This window comes from Cydia strobilella, chromosome Z, assembly GCF_947568885.1.
Source record: "Cydia strobilella chromosome Z, ilCydStro3.1, whole genome shotgun sequence".
NCBI lineage: Eukaryota > Metazoa > Arthropoda > Insecta > Lepidoptera > Tortricidae > Cydia > Cydia strobilella.
Genome location: NC_086068.1, coordinates 45191100 through 45207652, shown reverse-complemented (window position 1 = coordinate 45207652; position 16553 = coordinate 45191100). Strand labels below are relative to the sequence as shown.

At 37.4% G+C, this 16553-nt stretch overlaps 1 protein-coding gene across 1 annotated transcript in view; it reads left to right on the top strand.

Annotated features, from left to right (window-relative positions):
* Positions 1–12352, top strand: part of LOC134753773 (uncharacterized) — a 53938-nt gene extending 41586 nt beyond the window's left edge. The window contains exons 14-17 of the mRNA XM_063689712.1: positions 267–371; positions 574–646; positions 1526–1726; positions 12180–12352. Coding sequence (XP_063545782.1) covers positions 267–371; positions 574–646; positions 1526–1726; positions 12180–12350 — 550 coding nt within the window. The 3' untranslated portion in view covers positions 12351–12352. The remainder of the gene's footprint in view (positions 1–266; positions 372–573; positions 647–1525; positions 1727–12179) is intronic.
* Positions 12353–16553: the final 4201 nt, after the last annotated feature.

The window sequence follows — 16553 nt, the reverse complement described above, 5'->3', positions numbered from 1 at the left end:
GCTGCCACTAATACCGCCTCCACTTGATGTTTGTAGTAAACTCATTGTAGCTCCGTGGCGCTTGAGCGATAAAAAAGGCAGACTACGGCTTGGACGCGATAAGGAATGCACTGTTGGTAACTGTGATTTGAGTTGTAAGTTATTCGTGATAGGGTCCACAATATAACAACGGTGTATTTTATTTGTTATTTGCACAAAATTGTAACACGTCTGCACTGCACCGCACGCAAGTCAGAATTTACTATATTAACAATGTTAATTTCCAGGTCTAGCATAATTTTTGGTGGTTTAACTTTTTCGTATATAGTGGTGGCCTATACGTTAATCAAGACGGCATTACACACTATCTTTGAATATAAAGTTAAATTAGTGTAAGTCATATTTGAAGTTTAGTAGTTAGAGTCTGTGCGTAAAGAGCTTAGAAGAGTCGTAGAATGTATGTATTGGATCCTGGATCCCATACATTTCACGACTCTTCTTTCCGCACAGACTTTACCTACGTAGGTACCATATTTACACGCAACCCGTGCTGTTTAGTTAAGATGAAATTAATTTTTTTGAATTTACTTGTAGGTTCGTGGAGCAACAGGTTGTGTTGGCTATTATCTGTTCTTGCTTCCTTCTGAGCCTGCCGTATGCCACTACCGTGAGTACATTCTTCATTTTCAATACCTAATGTCAATGGCGGACTCAACCAAAATAATCTACCAAAGAGGATATAATAAGACAGAGCGGTACTGTTATGGCAAATAATGTAACCACAGTAAATTCACTGCCATCTATCGACACACTTTAAAACTAAAAATGAAGATTTTAAAAATACGATAAAATGTATAATGGATAAATGATTTTTTTTATTTGCATTAATTATTTTTATATGATTTTGACCCACGTTCTTTCACTGATACTTATGCGTTAAAATTGTTAAATAACAAACGAAACCGTCAACGCCCTCTAGACGAGAGTAGGCCAAAGGTAGTGGCGCCAGCTGATTGAGAATCAAATTTTTGTGATTACGGAATCTATCTATCTTTGAATCTACTTATTTGTAAGGTACCTACATAGCAAGTAAACATTTATAGGTAGGAATAAACGGTGCAACAAGAACCTACTATCTAAGTAGGCGAATAAATCGGGCCGGTTACGTCGTCATTTTTCATCCTGGACCTGAGGAGCCAAGTGAACGAACGAACATCCTTTATAGTGTAGAATGATTCATAGGTTACTTTTTTTTACCATAAATCGTGATGGATGTTCCCTAGCACTTTCCATTAGGTGCTTTCCAGGGTGTATAGTTCACGTAAAAAAACTTCCCTTTGAAGTATAATACTATTGAATACAGTTAGGTATGTTCTTTTTTGTAACAAATAATGTAGTTATGTTGTTTTTGTAATTATCCCTTCAATTGTACAGTAAGCCGTAGAGTTTGTGAATCCCCCCCCCCCCCCTGCAAACAAATGTCTATGCAGGGGGTTCAGTTAACTCTGTAGGTGACTGTAGGTACATGTGTAGTACAATTGTGCAGGGCGGTCTAGCGCTATTGGAGAGTGTGGACTCCCTGATCACGGGAGTGGCCTTGCCGTCCGTGTGCCTGATTGAGTTGGTGGCGCTCGTGTACCTGTACCGCAGCCCCGACTTCCGCTCCGACCTCAATATCGCCACCGAGGAGAGCACCTGCAACTCACGGATTAGCACGTCGTGGACGGTTATACCGGTTATAGTGCTTGTCAGTTTTGTTTTTTAATGTAACCTCTCAATTCCCAGCACTAGGAAGTTTCAAAAATCAACAACTCCCATGTGTTGTTAATTGCTCCAAAATCATTAATTTTCACTACGTATGTACGGGGTAATCGGTCCTCTATCATTTGGCCTTCGGGCCTTTTAAGACCAAAGTGGAGGACCCGCACGAAATCGCCTTTTCATACAAACTTTGTCCTCATTTTCCTCTCTGGATATTAACATTATTGAAAATATTTTGACACAATTTGATGTACCTAATTACCTATATCACTGCTATGCCCCTACCTTTGATTTTTAATTATTATAAGAGTTACGAGCATTTAATAGTTATTTGCTTTACAATGGGGCAAAGTAGTGGCTTAACCGCTCGTGCTAATATTATATGGTTCGAAAAGTGGAATCTTGAGCGTTGCGAGAATTTCAAGGCACGAGGGTTAAACAAATTTTTAACAGAAACTTAAGAGGCCGTAGTCGATTTTGGAGCAAAAATTTTAAATTGATAGATTTAGTCGTTGAAATTATACACGTTTTGTTACGTAATATCTAAATAACAAGTATTGGTTTCTATTAGCACGTTTTCTCATCTTGCCTTTTAATAATGAGGTCGCGAGCGTCCGTCACCAGTAATATATGAAGAGAAGGGGCAGTTTTTAAAAATTCATCAAAAAATTATGGTGGTAAATTATACAAATTGATGTATAAGAATAGTTTCAGCAAATGTTGTAGATTGTTCAAGTATCCAAATTACGTTGAAATTAAGTCGATTTTCAGAGAAATTGTAACTTGTTTTGAAGTAATTTCTGGAGAAAATTGAATTCATTTAACTTTCATTTTCTCGAACTCTTAAGTCATATAACAAAAATGTAATCTGATAAAGGTCAAGTACAGAATATGTGTAATACAAATTTACCATTTTTAGCAGTCCAAACTTTACAAAATTTACAAATAAGAGCGACAAAATCAGTGCTTTACGCGCGTTTACCTAGACGTGCTTCAGAAAAAAAATCATTACTAATTTAGTGAGTCTGTTTTCAAAAAATTGATCTGATAAAAGGCAAGATAAGAAGACGTGCTAATAGAAAACAGTACTTGTTATTTCAATTTGCTAACAAAAGGTGTACAATTTCATCGACGAAATCTATCAATTTTACATTTTTGCGACTAAAATCGACACCGGCCTCTTAAACAAACCGAGTGAAACACAAAGTTTTTCACCATACCAACCCGAGGAAAATACTAACTGTGGAATACCAAACAAAATCAAACACAAATGAATTTTATTAAATATTTATATTTATCATTCAAAATCATCATCAAAAGTCAATTCTTTCAGCCAGCATTTTGCAGGGAAACAACTCAAAATTTGAATTAATTTACTTTGCCACTCTTGTGGATAAAACGCAACTTTCTCATTAGTTTTTGAACAATCAAGAGGGCCCAGCTGGTGTGGTGAAAATTTTTGTATGAAATCTGTTTTCGCTCCTAATTTTTACAATAATGTAAAAATATTTTTTTTCTACTCGTCGAGTATAATCTGCGTATTACAACTTCACATGCAACACTACAACCTTACTCTTTTCAACGTTGGATAGTCTATGGCACTTCCGACTCAAGCATAAGAATTTTATCGATACGGTTTAGTCAATTATAAAAATTTTGAAAATAGAACTTCATACATTTCGAGGAGACTCGATTCAATGCATCTGCTTTGTGATTGGTTGGCCAACAAAAACATTTTATTTTATGTTGTAGTAGAAACAATTTCTTCATAAGTCAGAAACGCGCATGTGACACCCTTTATATAGCAACATCCATACCCTACGAAAACCACTTAGCGTTGCGTGTTGCAAGCTTCGTTGCTTAAACACGGTACTCGACTGAAAAGCTCTCTATTATATCACGATTGTATAAAATACTATTATTCTTAATGTCAATTTTTTTTGTGAGTACTTACCTCAAAATATTGTAATATAATCAATATAAAATACAATACAAAAGGTATTAATAATAAATAACAATAATTAAAACTAATAATCTTAAACTAATAAACTAAACGTCTAATATTATTAATGTCAATTAGTTAATTTAAATATCCAGATAGGAAAATGGGGAGTCCGTTTGTATGGAGAAGCGACCGTCCCCTTTCCTCTTAAGGTCTTCTATCATTTGACATTCGTTTGATCAGCGGGCTAAGCACGGTCACATTTAATCGCCTGTCACGTTCTAACAAGTATGTAAGTGCGAAAGTGACAGGCGATAAAAATACAACCATGCTGCCACCGCTGCGCTAGAACCGCGAAAATCGAAGTTCATAAAGTTCAACTATCTCTGTCACTAATTGCGCCTTAAAGGAGTAAAAGAGAAATATGCCCGAAATTTGCGAGCATCGGTGATTGCGGTAGGCCCTTGTGAAAGCCACACCCACGTCCCCCACACCGGTCACCGACCGAATCGACTGATCATTTTCAACTAGGTATAAGTATAGGGGCCAATTTTGTTTTGTAAAATGTTAAGTCAGCCGTGCTTATTACTCTAGCTCAGCGGTCGGCAACCTTTTAGCAGCCAAGAGCCACATAGTAGTTAACGAAATTGACGCGGGCTGCACTTTGTTAATATTTTATGACTTTATCAGGTATTGTCGTTTGTCAGTATTACATACAAAACAGAGAGGCTCGTGGGCATAGACATATATATTACTTCGTACAGACCGGCCTTACGAGCACTACGAATGGGACCGATACATTGGAATCAAAATCGCATTTTGTTACACCAGCGCGCCCAGTCGTGGGGTGAATTGAGCAGTGGAAAGGCGTCGGTGCTCAGTCGGAATTGTATACATACGCTTATAATTTGTTTACAACAATATGACGCCTCTCCACTGCGCAATTCGCCACACGACTGAGCGCGCTGGTGTAACTAAATGCGATTCTGACTCCAATGTATCGACCCCATTCGTAGTGCTCGTAAGGCCGGTCTTTACGAAGTAATATATATGTCTATGCTCGCGGGCCGCATGTTGGCGACCGCTGCATTCTAGCTAGTCTGAGCTGGACGCACTGACAAACGAGTATGTAAAATAATCCTAGTACCGTAAAACCTCCTAACTATGGTCCAAAATGAACAGTATTTTTTTCGCTCAGGTGTGTTTTTTACTGTATTTTTTGTAGTTCTAAGGCAAGGTATGATGTTTATAATTGGAAGAAAAAATTCAGGAGTAATTGACATTTAGTTTCCTTTTGAACTTGTGGACCCAGGACCATAGTGGCAGTATTTGATTACTTAGTCTAAAGTTGGGGGGTTTTACGATAATGAAGAAAATAAATCCTACAATTATAATCTTAGTATGCAATTCAGGCTTTTAGTTACAGTCGAAGGCAAAAATATCGATCCAGACAAATGGCTCAAAAATATGTGCACGACTTTATTGTCTAAGGTGTAAGAGTAAGAGCGTACACATATTTTGAAACTTTGGGAATGTATATATATTAATGCCCTTGACTGTACCTATAGTCCATGGGCCAGCCAAGATATCGGTATAATTTGGAGGTACCAAATTTTCTTTTCACAGCAGTTAGATAGGTTTATTATGATGTTAAAAAACCATGATTGCCATCTCAAAATGGTAGCTAAACAAAATGGCCGCCAATCCAAGATGGCGGATATTGAGTTTTAAAAAATCAACCATAACTCGAGAAATATTTATCCGATTTCATTAAAAAAAAATTAAATCATACCTCTATATGTGTGCTTGGAATGTTGTTCTATATATTGTATCAATAAAGTCAACCGTTAATTACTAATTAAAGAAATATTGAAAAAATTCTAATTTTTTTGATACTTTTTTTTTAAATCAGGTTTTTACAAAATATCTTGTACAATACAAAAAAGTTTTAAATGAGATAAAATATTGTATTAAATTACCTTTCATTTGACGTATAACTTATATGGGTCTGATCACTGAGAACGCATGGAAACATGAATTTGATTTTACTTCCGTTGAAATTCACCGTTGACTAAATAACTGCGTATACAGAACAAGAAGCTTCATATAGAAGTAGTAGAGTACAAAAATTATGTTTTTAGTACATTTTAATAATTTTAGCAATAAAAAAACTGTAATAGATGTCATATATTAAAGAAAAAGTGACGAAGCCCTCCAGTGGTGAAGGCCGGATTCGAACCGGCGTCTTTAGCTATGGCGGCTAACGCCATGAACCCCTAGGTCACCCCGCCACGGCGGTGCCCGTCCGAATTTCTCGACTATATGCCATCTTAGTAAGACTAGGCGTCTTTGACCAGCTCTAAGGGCAAGCAGTGCGCGCTTGCACCTCCTAAACGAACTCCTTACGGATTTACGTTGTAGCGAGAGAGACTGGTGCTGCCATCTATGAACAAGTTTGGGAACAAATCAAATTATTTCATTAAATATTTTGATTTGTGTTTTTTTAAGTAGTCACACTACTATATGAAACACACAATACTAACTGTTTTAACTATTAAAATTGTATTAATATAAGTTTCTTTTTTTTCTCGCAAGTGTGTTGAAAAAAGTCGTATGAAACGCGTGTGCATTGGTCATTACACACATCGGCTTTCTTATTGCGCGCTCGCTTACAGCTCGCGCGCACAATATCGCCTCGTGTGTAATGACCAACTTAGCACACTTGTATCATAATGTACTATTAATAATTTACAAGTAGCAGGGCTTCGTTTCTTTTCGTTCATAAACCCGGAAACGAAAAGGATTTCGGTTCCGTTTGTGGTTACCGGATAAAGAACTGTTCTATTTAGATAACGTTGAGATGCGTTCTCCTTTCGTTTTTGTGGAACGGTTTTCGTAACCGGTTAAGTAAATTGAAAATATCGAAGTAAGATTGAACGAGTAGGTAAGTTATTGCTATCTCTTTCACGTATGACAACGAGTTTAACCGAGAGTTTCCGAAAGGCCGCAGTAACCGGTAGTATATCGTTCTCCGCGAACCGTAAAATTCCGTTCCCTCTTCTTACCGGTTAGAAGAGAAAACGTAATTTTTTAGTTCATCATCATCATATCAGCCAGAAGATGTCCACTGCTGGACATAGAAGAAACATGCGGTCAGTTCGAAAATAAGTAGAGCAAGCAACAGCGTTAAAGAAATCTGGAAAATCGTAAATAGGAAAAGGAATAGGTCGCAGGTAAAAACCAATGACAAACTTATTCTTCAGACAGATAAAGCCGTCGATGATCCACAAGAACAGGCAAACATATTTTCCAATATTTTTGATCATGGTAGTGAAACAGTCACGAGCGATATTGCTCTAGCTCTGAAAATATTAGGACATAACACCAAAAGGGTTCATAAATCAATGATTAACCAATATGTATCGCCTCAGGAAGTTTCACAGATTATTACAAAATGAAACCTAAACTTTCCGTGGGTCACGATGAAATACCCATAACTGTTATAAAAGAAAATGTTGATTTATTTTTGGAACCACTTGCGCACTTTTTTAATAACTGCTTTGAGTTGGGCATATTTCCCGAACAGTTAAAAATTGCCAAAGTTATGCCTATTTACAAGAAAGGTTGTCGAAAAGATCCGTGTAATTATAGGCCTATATCTCTTTTGCCATCGATTTCAAAAATCTTTGAAACGATACTAAAGTCTAGATTGCTGAGACACCTCACTGCACAAAATGTTCGGAATAAAAGACAATTCGGGTATCAAAAAAGCATCGGAACAGGGAACAGGTGAGGCTATTGACACCCTAATTCATGATCACAGTTAAATGATCGACAGAAAATAGCCGGAATATTCTGGGATCTTAGTTCAGCCTTCGATACAGTAGACCACAATATTCTGTTACAAAAACTTGAGCACTACGGTATTAGAGAAAATGTTTACAAGATATTTGATTCGTATCTAACAAATAGGAAACAATTTATCGAGCTAAGATCAATTGTTGGTGATACAGAAATGGTGGTCAGGTCAAATATAGTGACGATTAGACGCGGAGTTCCACAGGGCTCAATACTTGGCCCTATATTTTTTCTACTATTTGTGAATGACCTCATTCCCTATATAGAAAATACAGTACCACAGACAAAGCTAGTAGTGTTTGCAGATGATACCAATGTGGTAGTCACAGCTGAAAGCACGACACAATTAAATGACAAAGCAAACGCTGTTTTGATGGCCTGTAATATGTGGTTCACAGCTAACAACTTAAAGCTTAACACTAAAAAGACGAATGTGATTTTGTTTTCCGCTACTTCGAACAATTCGGATAAACTAAACATTACTTTAAACGGAAGCAAAATCTTACAGGCTGATGTTGTGAAATTTCTGGGGGTTCATATTGATGCCCAAATTGGAAACATGAACTGCAGGTACTAACCAATTCCATAAGCTCTGCATGTTATGCCCTTCACTGCTTGCGGGTTTTAATTCATACGACTCAGCTTAAAGCAGTTTACCATGCTCTAGTGGAGTCTAAACTGCGATACAGCATCAAGCATTGGGGTAATAGTTATCAATATAACATCGAATCAGCTTTCATATTCAAAAAAGGGCTATTAGGATAATTGTTAGAATACCTCAGTGGGAGTCTTGCAGAGAACATTTTATAAAGCTTAATATCCTGACTGTGCCGTCGCTTTATATCCTCGTACTCCTAACAGATTTAATTAGGCATTTAAATAAATATGAGAGGAAAATCAGGCTGTCGACTAGACGGAAGGACCTGAAATGCAACTTTGTCCCGCGTCTTAATATCATGAAACATGCCGCTAGCTATCAGGCAGTCTTTCTGTTTAACAAGTTACCAATCGAATTAAAATCTGTTTTAAATAGCAAATTGTTTAATGCAAGACTCAAACAGTATCTTTAAAAAAAATCCTAATACTCTATAACAGATTTTGTATCAGACGAGCAAGGCTATTAATGTTTTTTTCTGAGTCACTTGTCTCCAATATTGAAATGAATTGTTAATACGGTGTATAAACTGAGTGACCCCTTTTTAATATATTTAATTTAAATTTTTAATGTTCTATATTTTTGTAACAGGAATTTATGTATTTATTTTTGAGTTAACTGACATTTGACTTGAGTTTGGCATTTGGCATTTTCTAGTAAGTGATTGTTAAATTGGATGTGTACATATGATTTTTTATTCTAATAATTTTGTAAATATGTTGACATTTGTAATTGTAATTTGTAATTTTATACTATATTTATCTTCAATATTTATTTTAATTTTTAATAGGTACAATGTACATAATTTTAATTATTAAGAAACTATGTTCGACACAATAATTATTGTTAAGAATAAAGAATAGGCCTCCCCCAAAGAGTGCCACAATGACCGGTCTTGCGCCATCCGCATCCAGCGGACTCCCGCGGCCTTTACCAGGTCATCAGTCCACCTTGTGGGGGGCCTACCCAGGCTGCGCCTTCCGACACGTGGTCGCCACTAGAGAACCTTTCCGCCCCAACGGCTATCGGTTCTACGTGCAATGTGCCCCACCCACTGCCACTTAAGTTTAGCGATTCGGAGGGCTACATCGGTTACTTTGGTTCTGCTGCGGATGGCCTGATTTCTGATGCGATCACGCAGAGAAACTCCCAGCATAGCCCTCTCCATTTCCCTTTGGGTGACTTTGAGCCTTCTTATGAGGCACACAGTAAGCGGCCACGTTTCAGTTCCATATGGCATCACTGGCAACACACACTGGTCGAAGACTTTCGTTTTGAGACACTGCGGAATATTGGACAAATAGATATGCCGTAGCTTCCCAAACGCTGCCCATCCGAGTCGGATTCGTTGATTAATCTCTTTCTCCAAGTTGGACCTACCTAGATTGTAGTACAGCCCAGGTTTCGATCGAATCGAAGGCTTTCTCGTAGTCCAGAAAACGCTAAGGAGAGAGGCAGGTTATACTCCTCAGTCTTCTGTATTACCTGCCGCAGCCTATGGATGTGGTCTACGGTACTAAAGCCTCTTCGGCAGCCGGCTTGTTTAGGAGACTGGGAGTCATCTAGCCTACGTGCGAGACGGTTTGTAATGACTCTTGAAAACAGCTTTAAGACATGGCTCAGAAGTGAGTCAGAGTTTTAGTTGGCGTTCCAACAATTAACCGGTTTCTAATAAACGAATTAATATAACGGTTTTGTAACGACGTTAACAGGTATTTCTATACCGGTTCCGAGTCCTGAATAGTAGTATGATAGTAATATTGGTTTTGATTTGATACAGGTAAAAACTGGTACCTATTCGTTGTAAATAGAAATTTCGTCAGTGAAAATGTGTTCGGCTACAAATAAAGTGAACTAGATGTGTGAATATCAATAATATGTGGCGAGATAGGACCATTAAGTAAACCCCCCAAAAGACGGACAATCTTGGGCAGTGTTAATAACGCAGCATTAATAAGGAATTTTGAGCTTATTACTAAACGACGTGATACCTACCTACCGGCTGAACTGTTACTGTGAAGTAAGCCGATCTAGGGAACCATTAGTTCAAGTTCTTGAGCTTAACACTGACGCACACAAGAAACTGCGTGAAATTGCTATTGAAAGAGGAGATAAAAAATGCAGTAACGTCTAAAGATTATGTAGCTGCAGAAGCAATTTATCATAGATCTTGTTAACTCGCATACACCACAACTATCAGGCAACGACCAGATAAAATAAAAACATATTGACGAGTATAGTACAGCAGAGAAGTTGTCATTTAACAAGCTTTAGGACTTTACAAGAAGATGTACTTATTCATAAATAAACCCAAGAGTAAAATCTCAAAGTTCTCTATTTACTTGCGAAACTTATTTCTTACTTATTAGCTGTCGTCAGCGTAACCAACAGATTCTACAAAAAAAAACAATATAACTTAAGTAAAGAGTTTTCATCCGGTATATCACGTCGTTTAATAATAAATAATAGGCTCAAAATTCCTTATTAATGCAGCATTAAAATTAAATAATACTGCCCAAGATTGTCCATCGTTTGGGGGGTACTTTACTAAATGGTCCTATCTCGCAACATATTCACCAACGATCACAAACGCTCACTAATGGAGAATAACCGGACAAACACCCGTACACAAGGAGATACAGACGCGGAAATGGCATTGGATTGGACATATCCTCAGGAAACCTGACACCCACCTATCCAAAGTGGCCCTGACCTAGAAGATGCCCGGCAAGCGGAAACATGGTCGCCCTAAATCCACTTGGCGTCGTTCTGTGGAGCAAGAGCTGGGTGTATTGGGGATGGGGTGGGAGGAGGTTACCCAAGCTGCCCAAGACCGTAGTCAATGGAAAAACAAGATTCGAGCCCTACACCCCAGCAGGGGGTAACAGGAAAAGAAAAGAAGAAGATACTACAATTATTCTAAATTATTGCTAAAATTATTAAAATATACTAAAAGCATAATTTTTGTACTCTACAACTTTTATTTAAAGCTTTTTCTTCTGTTCGAAGTTATTTAGTCAACGGTGAATTTTAACGGAAGTAAAACAATAGTTATTTGTGCAACAAGAGAGGAAAGTTGGTTTTTCTTGCGTGTGTTTATTTTGAGTCCCGAGAAAGCGAAAGATTCTAAGGTAGAATCTTGAGCGTAGCGAGGGACTCAAAAACACGAGATGTAAAATAACTTTGCTCTCGTGTTGCACACATAATTTTTCACCTCAGTAGTGAGAACATATTAAGGGTTAAAATGTATTTCGAATTACCAAGAATAAACAGAAAAAAAGTATTATAATATGTACAATACGATAAGATACGATACGATACGATACGAGACGAGACCGGACCGGACCGGACCGTACCGTACCGTACCGTACCGTAGTATGAAGTTCATGGCCTTCACTAAATTAAAAAGCTACATTGTTTCACTCCCTGGAGTGAGGAAAGTCGCACTTTCCTCACTCCAGGGAGTGACAGTGAAAGTAGGCTTGTTCGAGCTGCTGAGGTGAAAATTCATGTTTCCATGAGATCAGACCCATACAAACTATACGCCAAATTAAAGATAATTTAATACGCTATTTTGTCTCATTTAAAACTTTTTTGTAATGTTCAAGATATTTTGTAAAAACCAGATAAAAAAAAGGATCAATTTTTTTTTAAATCAATATTTCTTTAATTACTAATTAACGGTTGACTTTATCGATCAAATATGTGAACAAATTTTCAAGCACACATATGGAGCTTTTGTTTAAAAAAATAGTAATGAATTCGGACGAATACTTCTTGAGTTATGGTTGATTTTTTTAAACTCAATATCCGCCATCTTGGATTGGCGGCCATTTTGGTTAGCTACCATTTTGAGATGGCAATCATAGTTTTTTAACATCATAATAAGCCTAACTGCTGTGAAAAGGAAATTTGGTACCCCCAAATTATACTATTTTCCAAATTTTGGCTAGCTGGCCCATACTACTACATGAACGTTTGCAGGTGGTGTTAATAGGCCAAGTCATTTCGGTGAGTCACACGGAGCTGCCGTCGCTCGCTATGTACATAGCGCTGGCGCCGCTGCTGGCGGCGGCGCTGGCCGTGCCGCTGCGCGCCCTACACAACGCCATCGTGTTTAACGCACCCCGCGCCGCGCCGCGCCGCGGCGTCTGACACCGCCGCCTCGATTTATACATTTTTAGAACGACAGGAGTCATGTCGTGTCTCAAGCGTTTAAAATGTCCTAGGAACGGACATGTGATTGTATATTATGTTCTGATATGAAATCAACCGAAGAAAAATATTAATAATAAAAATACAAGTTATATTGCGTGTTACTTTCATCTAATTCAAAGTACGTAAGTAAAACCTGAACAGTGAAGTCGATAGATACCTACAGACTAGGAGTATATAACCAATATGGAGTAGGTAGTCATTAACAGGCAAACAGGCGTTCCCCTCTGCCAAAAGTCCTCGGCCGCCGGTCATCGAGGGTATATAAAACTAGTTGCCACCCGTCATACGCCATTAAGCAAACGTCAAAGCGGTATGATCGGAGCTTAATTCTTTTACATTTTATTTTTATTTATTTGATAAATCTTACAGCTATCTTTACAGACCCCGTAGACAACATGCCAATCGCTAACGCTAAGTAGCGAACGAAACGCAACTGTCACTATCACACTTATATGGAAGAGTGATAGAGAGACACAAAGCGATTCGATGGCGAAGCGATAGCGATTGTCACCTTGGCTAGGCCGGCAGTTTTCCAATGCGATAGTGTAGGTCTCTATAACTATACTATTACCATAACTGGGTATATACATACTAGCACAATCAGATTAAGTCTCACCTCGAAATCCTTCCAAAGATATGAAATTTGGTATGTATGTTAATTATAGGTCTCTTTTTCGTGTCCACACTATTTGACATTTGGGGACCTCGAGGAATCGCTGCCATCTTGGAAAATGTGTACCATCCTGGAGAAATTTGCGTTTTACTCTAAATATACGTTCTTTATGAAAATATGGTGTAAGGCAACATTAAAGCTTATTAAATTCTACACAAAAAAGTCCTAGATAACTTTGCGGAAAAAGTACATCTTGTTATAGAAAATAATAGCTGAATCCAGATTTAGTGCTTATACCCTTTCAGGGGATATTCTCTTAATATGAAACTTGGAGGAATGTGAATTCAACTTTTGTCTGTATAGACAAAAATTTGTACACGTTCTACTACAATATCAAAATTTTACTCGACTGCGACTTAAACAGAAAGTACGGTTATGGATTTAAATACTGAAAATCAGTACACCCTGTAGCTCAGGATGCTAGACGGATTTTTTTAAATGACATATCGGTAGATTCCTCTTGCCCTTCACAACCTGTTTACACCTGTTTTATTAAACGAAATTTAATACAGCCGCCTTGAGAGGACGCCGAATAGTAAATCATATTTTTACTTCTAGCGCCTAAAATATTGAGTGGATTTCAATAAAATAGACATCAGTAGATCCATAATTGGTACACGAGTGCTATGCAATACAAATTTACTAAAATAAATGGAGGAAAAATGTGTAAAACTTAAAAATGTGACTACAAAAACAGATTTTAGGTCTTAAATGGGGTTTAAACAATAGTGACAGTAATGAAATTTGACACCTACAATTTCAGGGATCCCTGATTGCGTGTCATAAAATTGGACCTTCAGGGACCACGGGGATCAAACGCCATCTTGAAAAGTATAAGTCTTTTTTGGTTTTTCTGTTTTTCTCGGAATATCTGGGTTTAATGTGAATACTGTGTATAGCGAAACAAAAGCTTATTAGGTTCTACACAAAAAAGGTATAAAACACCATGTCCCTAAAACAAAACGGAGCTTTTTTCTAGAAATATGGCTCAGAAGTCAAAAGGTTATATTTAATCATCTACTAAAATAATATATTAAGATGGATCAGAAAAAAATACTTGTATAATTTTTTTACCAATTTTTGGAACACAAAAACATTATCTACCCAACCACGAAAAAAAAATGTGTGAAAACTTGTAAGCTTCCCTTGTAACTTGTAAGCCCTATTTCTAGAAAAAGGCTACATTTTCGCTTCGCTTCGCAGGCTTCGTTTTTGGGACATGGTGTTGTATAACTTTTTAGTGTGGAATTTAATAAGCTTTCTTTTCGCCATACACAGTATTCACATTAAACCCAGATATTCCGAGGAAAAAAGAAAAACCAAAAAAGACTTATACTTTACGTTTGATCCCCGTGGTGGGGACCTCCAATTTTATGACACGCAAACAGGGATCCCTGAAATTGTAGGTGTCAAATTTCATTACTGTCACTATTGTTTAAACCCCATTTAAGACCTAAAATCCGTTTTTGTAGTCACATTTTTAAGTTTTACACATTTTTCCTCCATTTATTTTAGTAAATTTGTATTGCATAGCACTCGTGTACCAATTATGGATCTACTGATGTCTATTTTATTGAAATCCTCTCAATAGTTTAGGCGCTAGAAGTAAAAATATGATTTACTGTTCGGCGTCCTCTCAAGGCGGCTCTATTAATTTTTCTTTAATAAAACAGGTGTAAGCGGGTTGCGAAGGCCAAGAGGAATCTACCGATATGTCATTTTGAAAAATCCGTCCAGTATCCTGAGCTACAGAGTGTACTGATTTTCAGTACTTAAACCCATAACCCTACTTTCTGTTTAAGTCGCAGTCGAGTAAAATCTTGATATTGGAGTAGAACGTGTACAAATGTATAGACAAAGGTAGAATTCATATTCCTCCAAGTTTCATATTAAGAGAATATCCCCTGAAAGGGTATAAGAGCTAAATCTGGATTCAGCTATTATTTTCTATAACAAGATGTATTTTTTCCGCGAAGTTATCTAGGACTTTTTTTGTGTAGAATTTATTAAGGTTTAATGTTGCCTTACACCATATTTTCATAGAGAACGTATATTTAGAGTAAAACGCAAATTTCTCCAGGATGGTACACATTTTCCAAGATGGCTGCGATTCCTCGAGGTCCCCAAATGTCAAATAGTGTGGACATGAAAAAGAGACCTTTATTTAACATACATACCAAATTTCATCTCTTTGGAAGGATTTCGAGGTGAAACTTAATCCGATTGTGCTATACTATAACTAAGAATGACACATAATATTGTCTTCGGTTACCGCGATAGCTACTCATGAAATAAAACTATGAAAACGGATTAGCTGCCTTCCTTATAGAAAATAGCTACCAATCAATCCCATCATCAATGCCGATGTCATTGTAGTTTCATCAATGGCAACCCGATAAGTAAGCCTTATTTTCAGAAGAAATAAAAAAAAACATTAAGCATACAAATTGCTCCACTGATAAGGTATCAATGTTGGCCGTTGAATCAATGTGCCCAGACCAACTTTTTTAAACTGACATTTAAAATAATTTTTAAGAAAAAAAAACCGACTTCAATGGGGGATCCCGCTGAAATTTCACTTATTGTTGATGGTGCACTCTTAGATTCCAGACAATGAAATGAAAAAGACAGCATCTTTTGCCTAATTATGTAGAAAAGGAGATAAAACGACCCACTTTTCTAGTAGCATTTCGTTTTTGTAAGGGTCACAGCTCTAACCTAACCTACTTTTCTGATAGCAGTTCTGTTCTGTGAGAATCGCAGTTCAAAACCCACCCACCCACCTAACCCACTTTTCTAGTAGCATTTCCGGGTCCGGGTCTGGGTCCGGATCCGAGTCTGGGTCCATGTCCGGCTCCAAGATTGGGTCAGAATTCGGTCCGGGTCTGGGTTCGAGTTAAGGTCCATGTTCAGACCCGGGTCCGGGTCCGGGTCCAAGTTTAGGTCTGGGTCCATAAGGAAGAAAACAAATCGCTTAACGTGAACTATGTGTCATTGAAGAGTTCCATTCTGATCATCATCAGCAGTTCCACTTCATCAAAAGTCACTTTTTTAAATGTAAATGCTGTGTTTGTTGATGAAAATACAAAAATCACTATACGTATGCCTTTCACATTTGAGGAGTTCCCTCGGTTCCTCGTGGGTCTCATCATCAGAACTCGAGCTTGATAAAAATATGTCTTAAAAACTTAAGTTGCTAAACAAACATAAAGAAGAGGGCAAATCGCCAAACGTAAACTATGCGTCGTTAAAGAGTTCCATTCTGATAATCATCAGCAGTTCCACTTCATCAAATGTCACTTTTTAAAATGGAAATGCTGGATTTGTTGATAAAAATACAAAAATCACTATATGTACGTATGCCTTTCACATTTGAGGAGTTCCCTCGATTCCTCATGGATCCCATCATCAGAACTCGAACTTGACAAAAATGTTTCTTGAAAACCTAACTTGCTTAACAAACATAA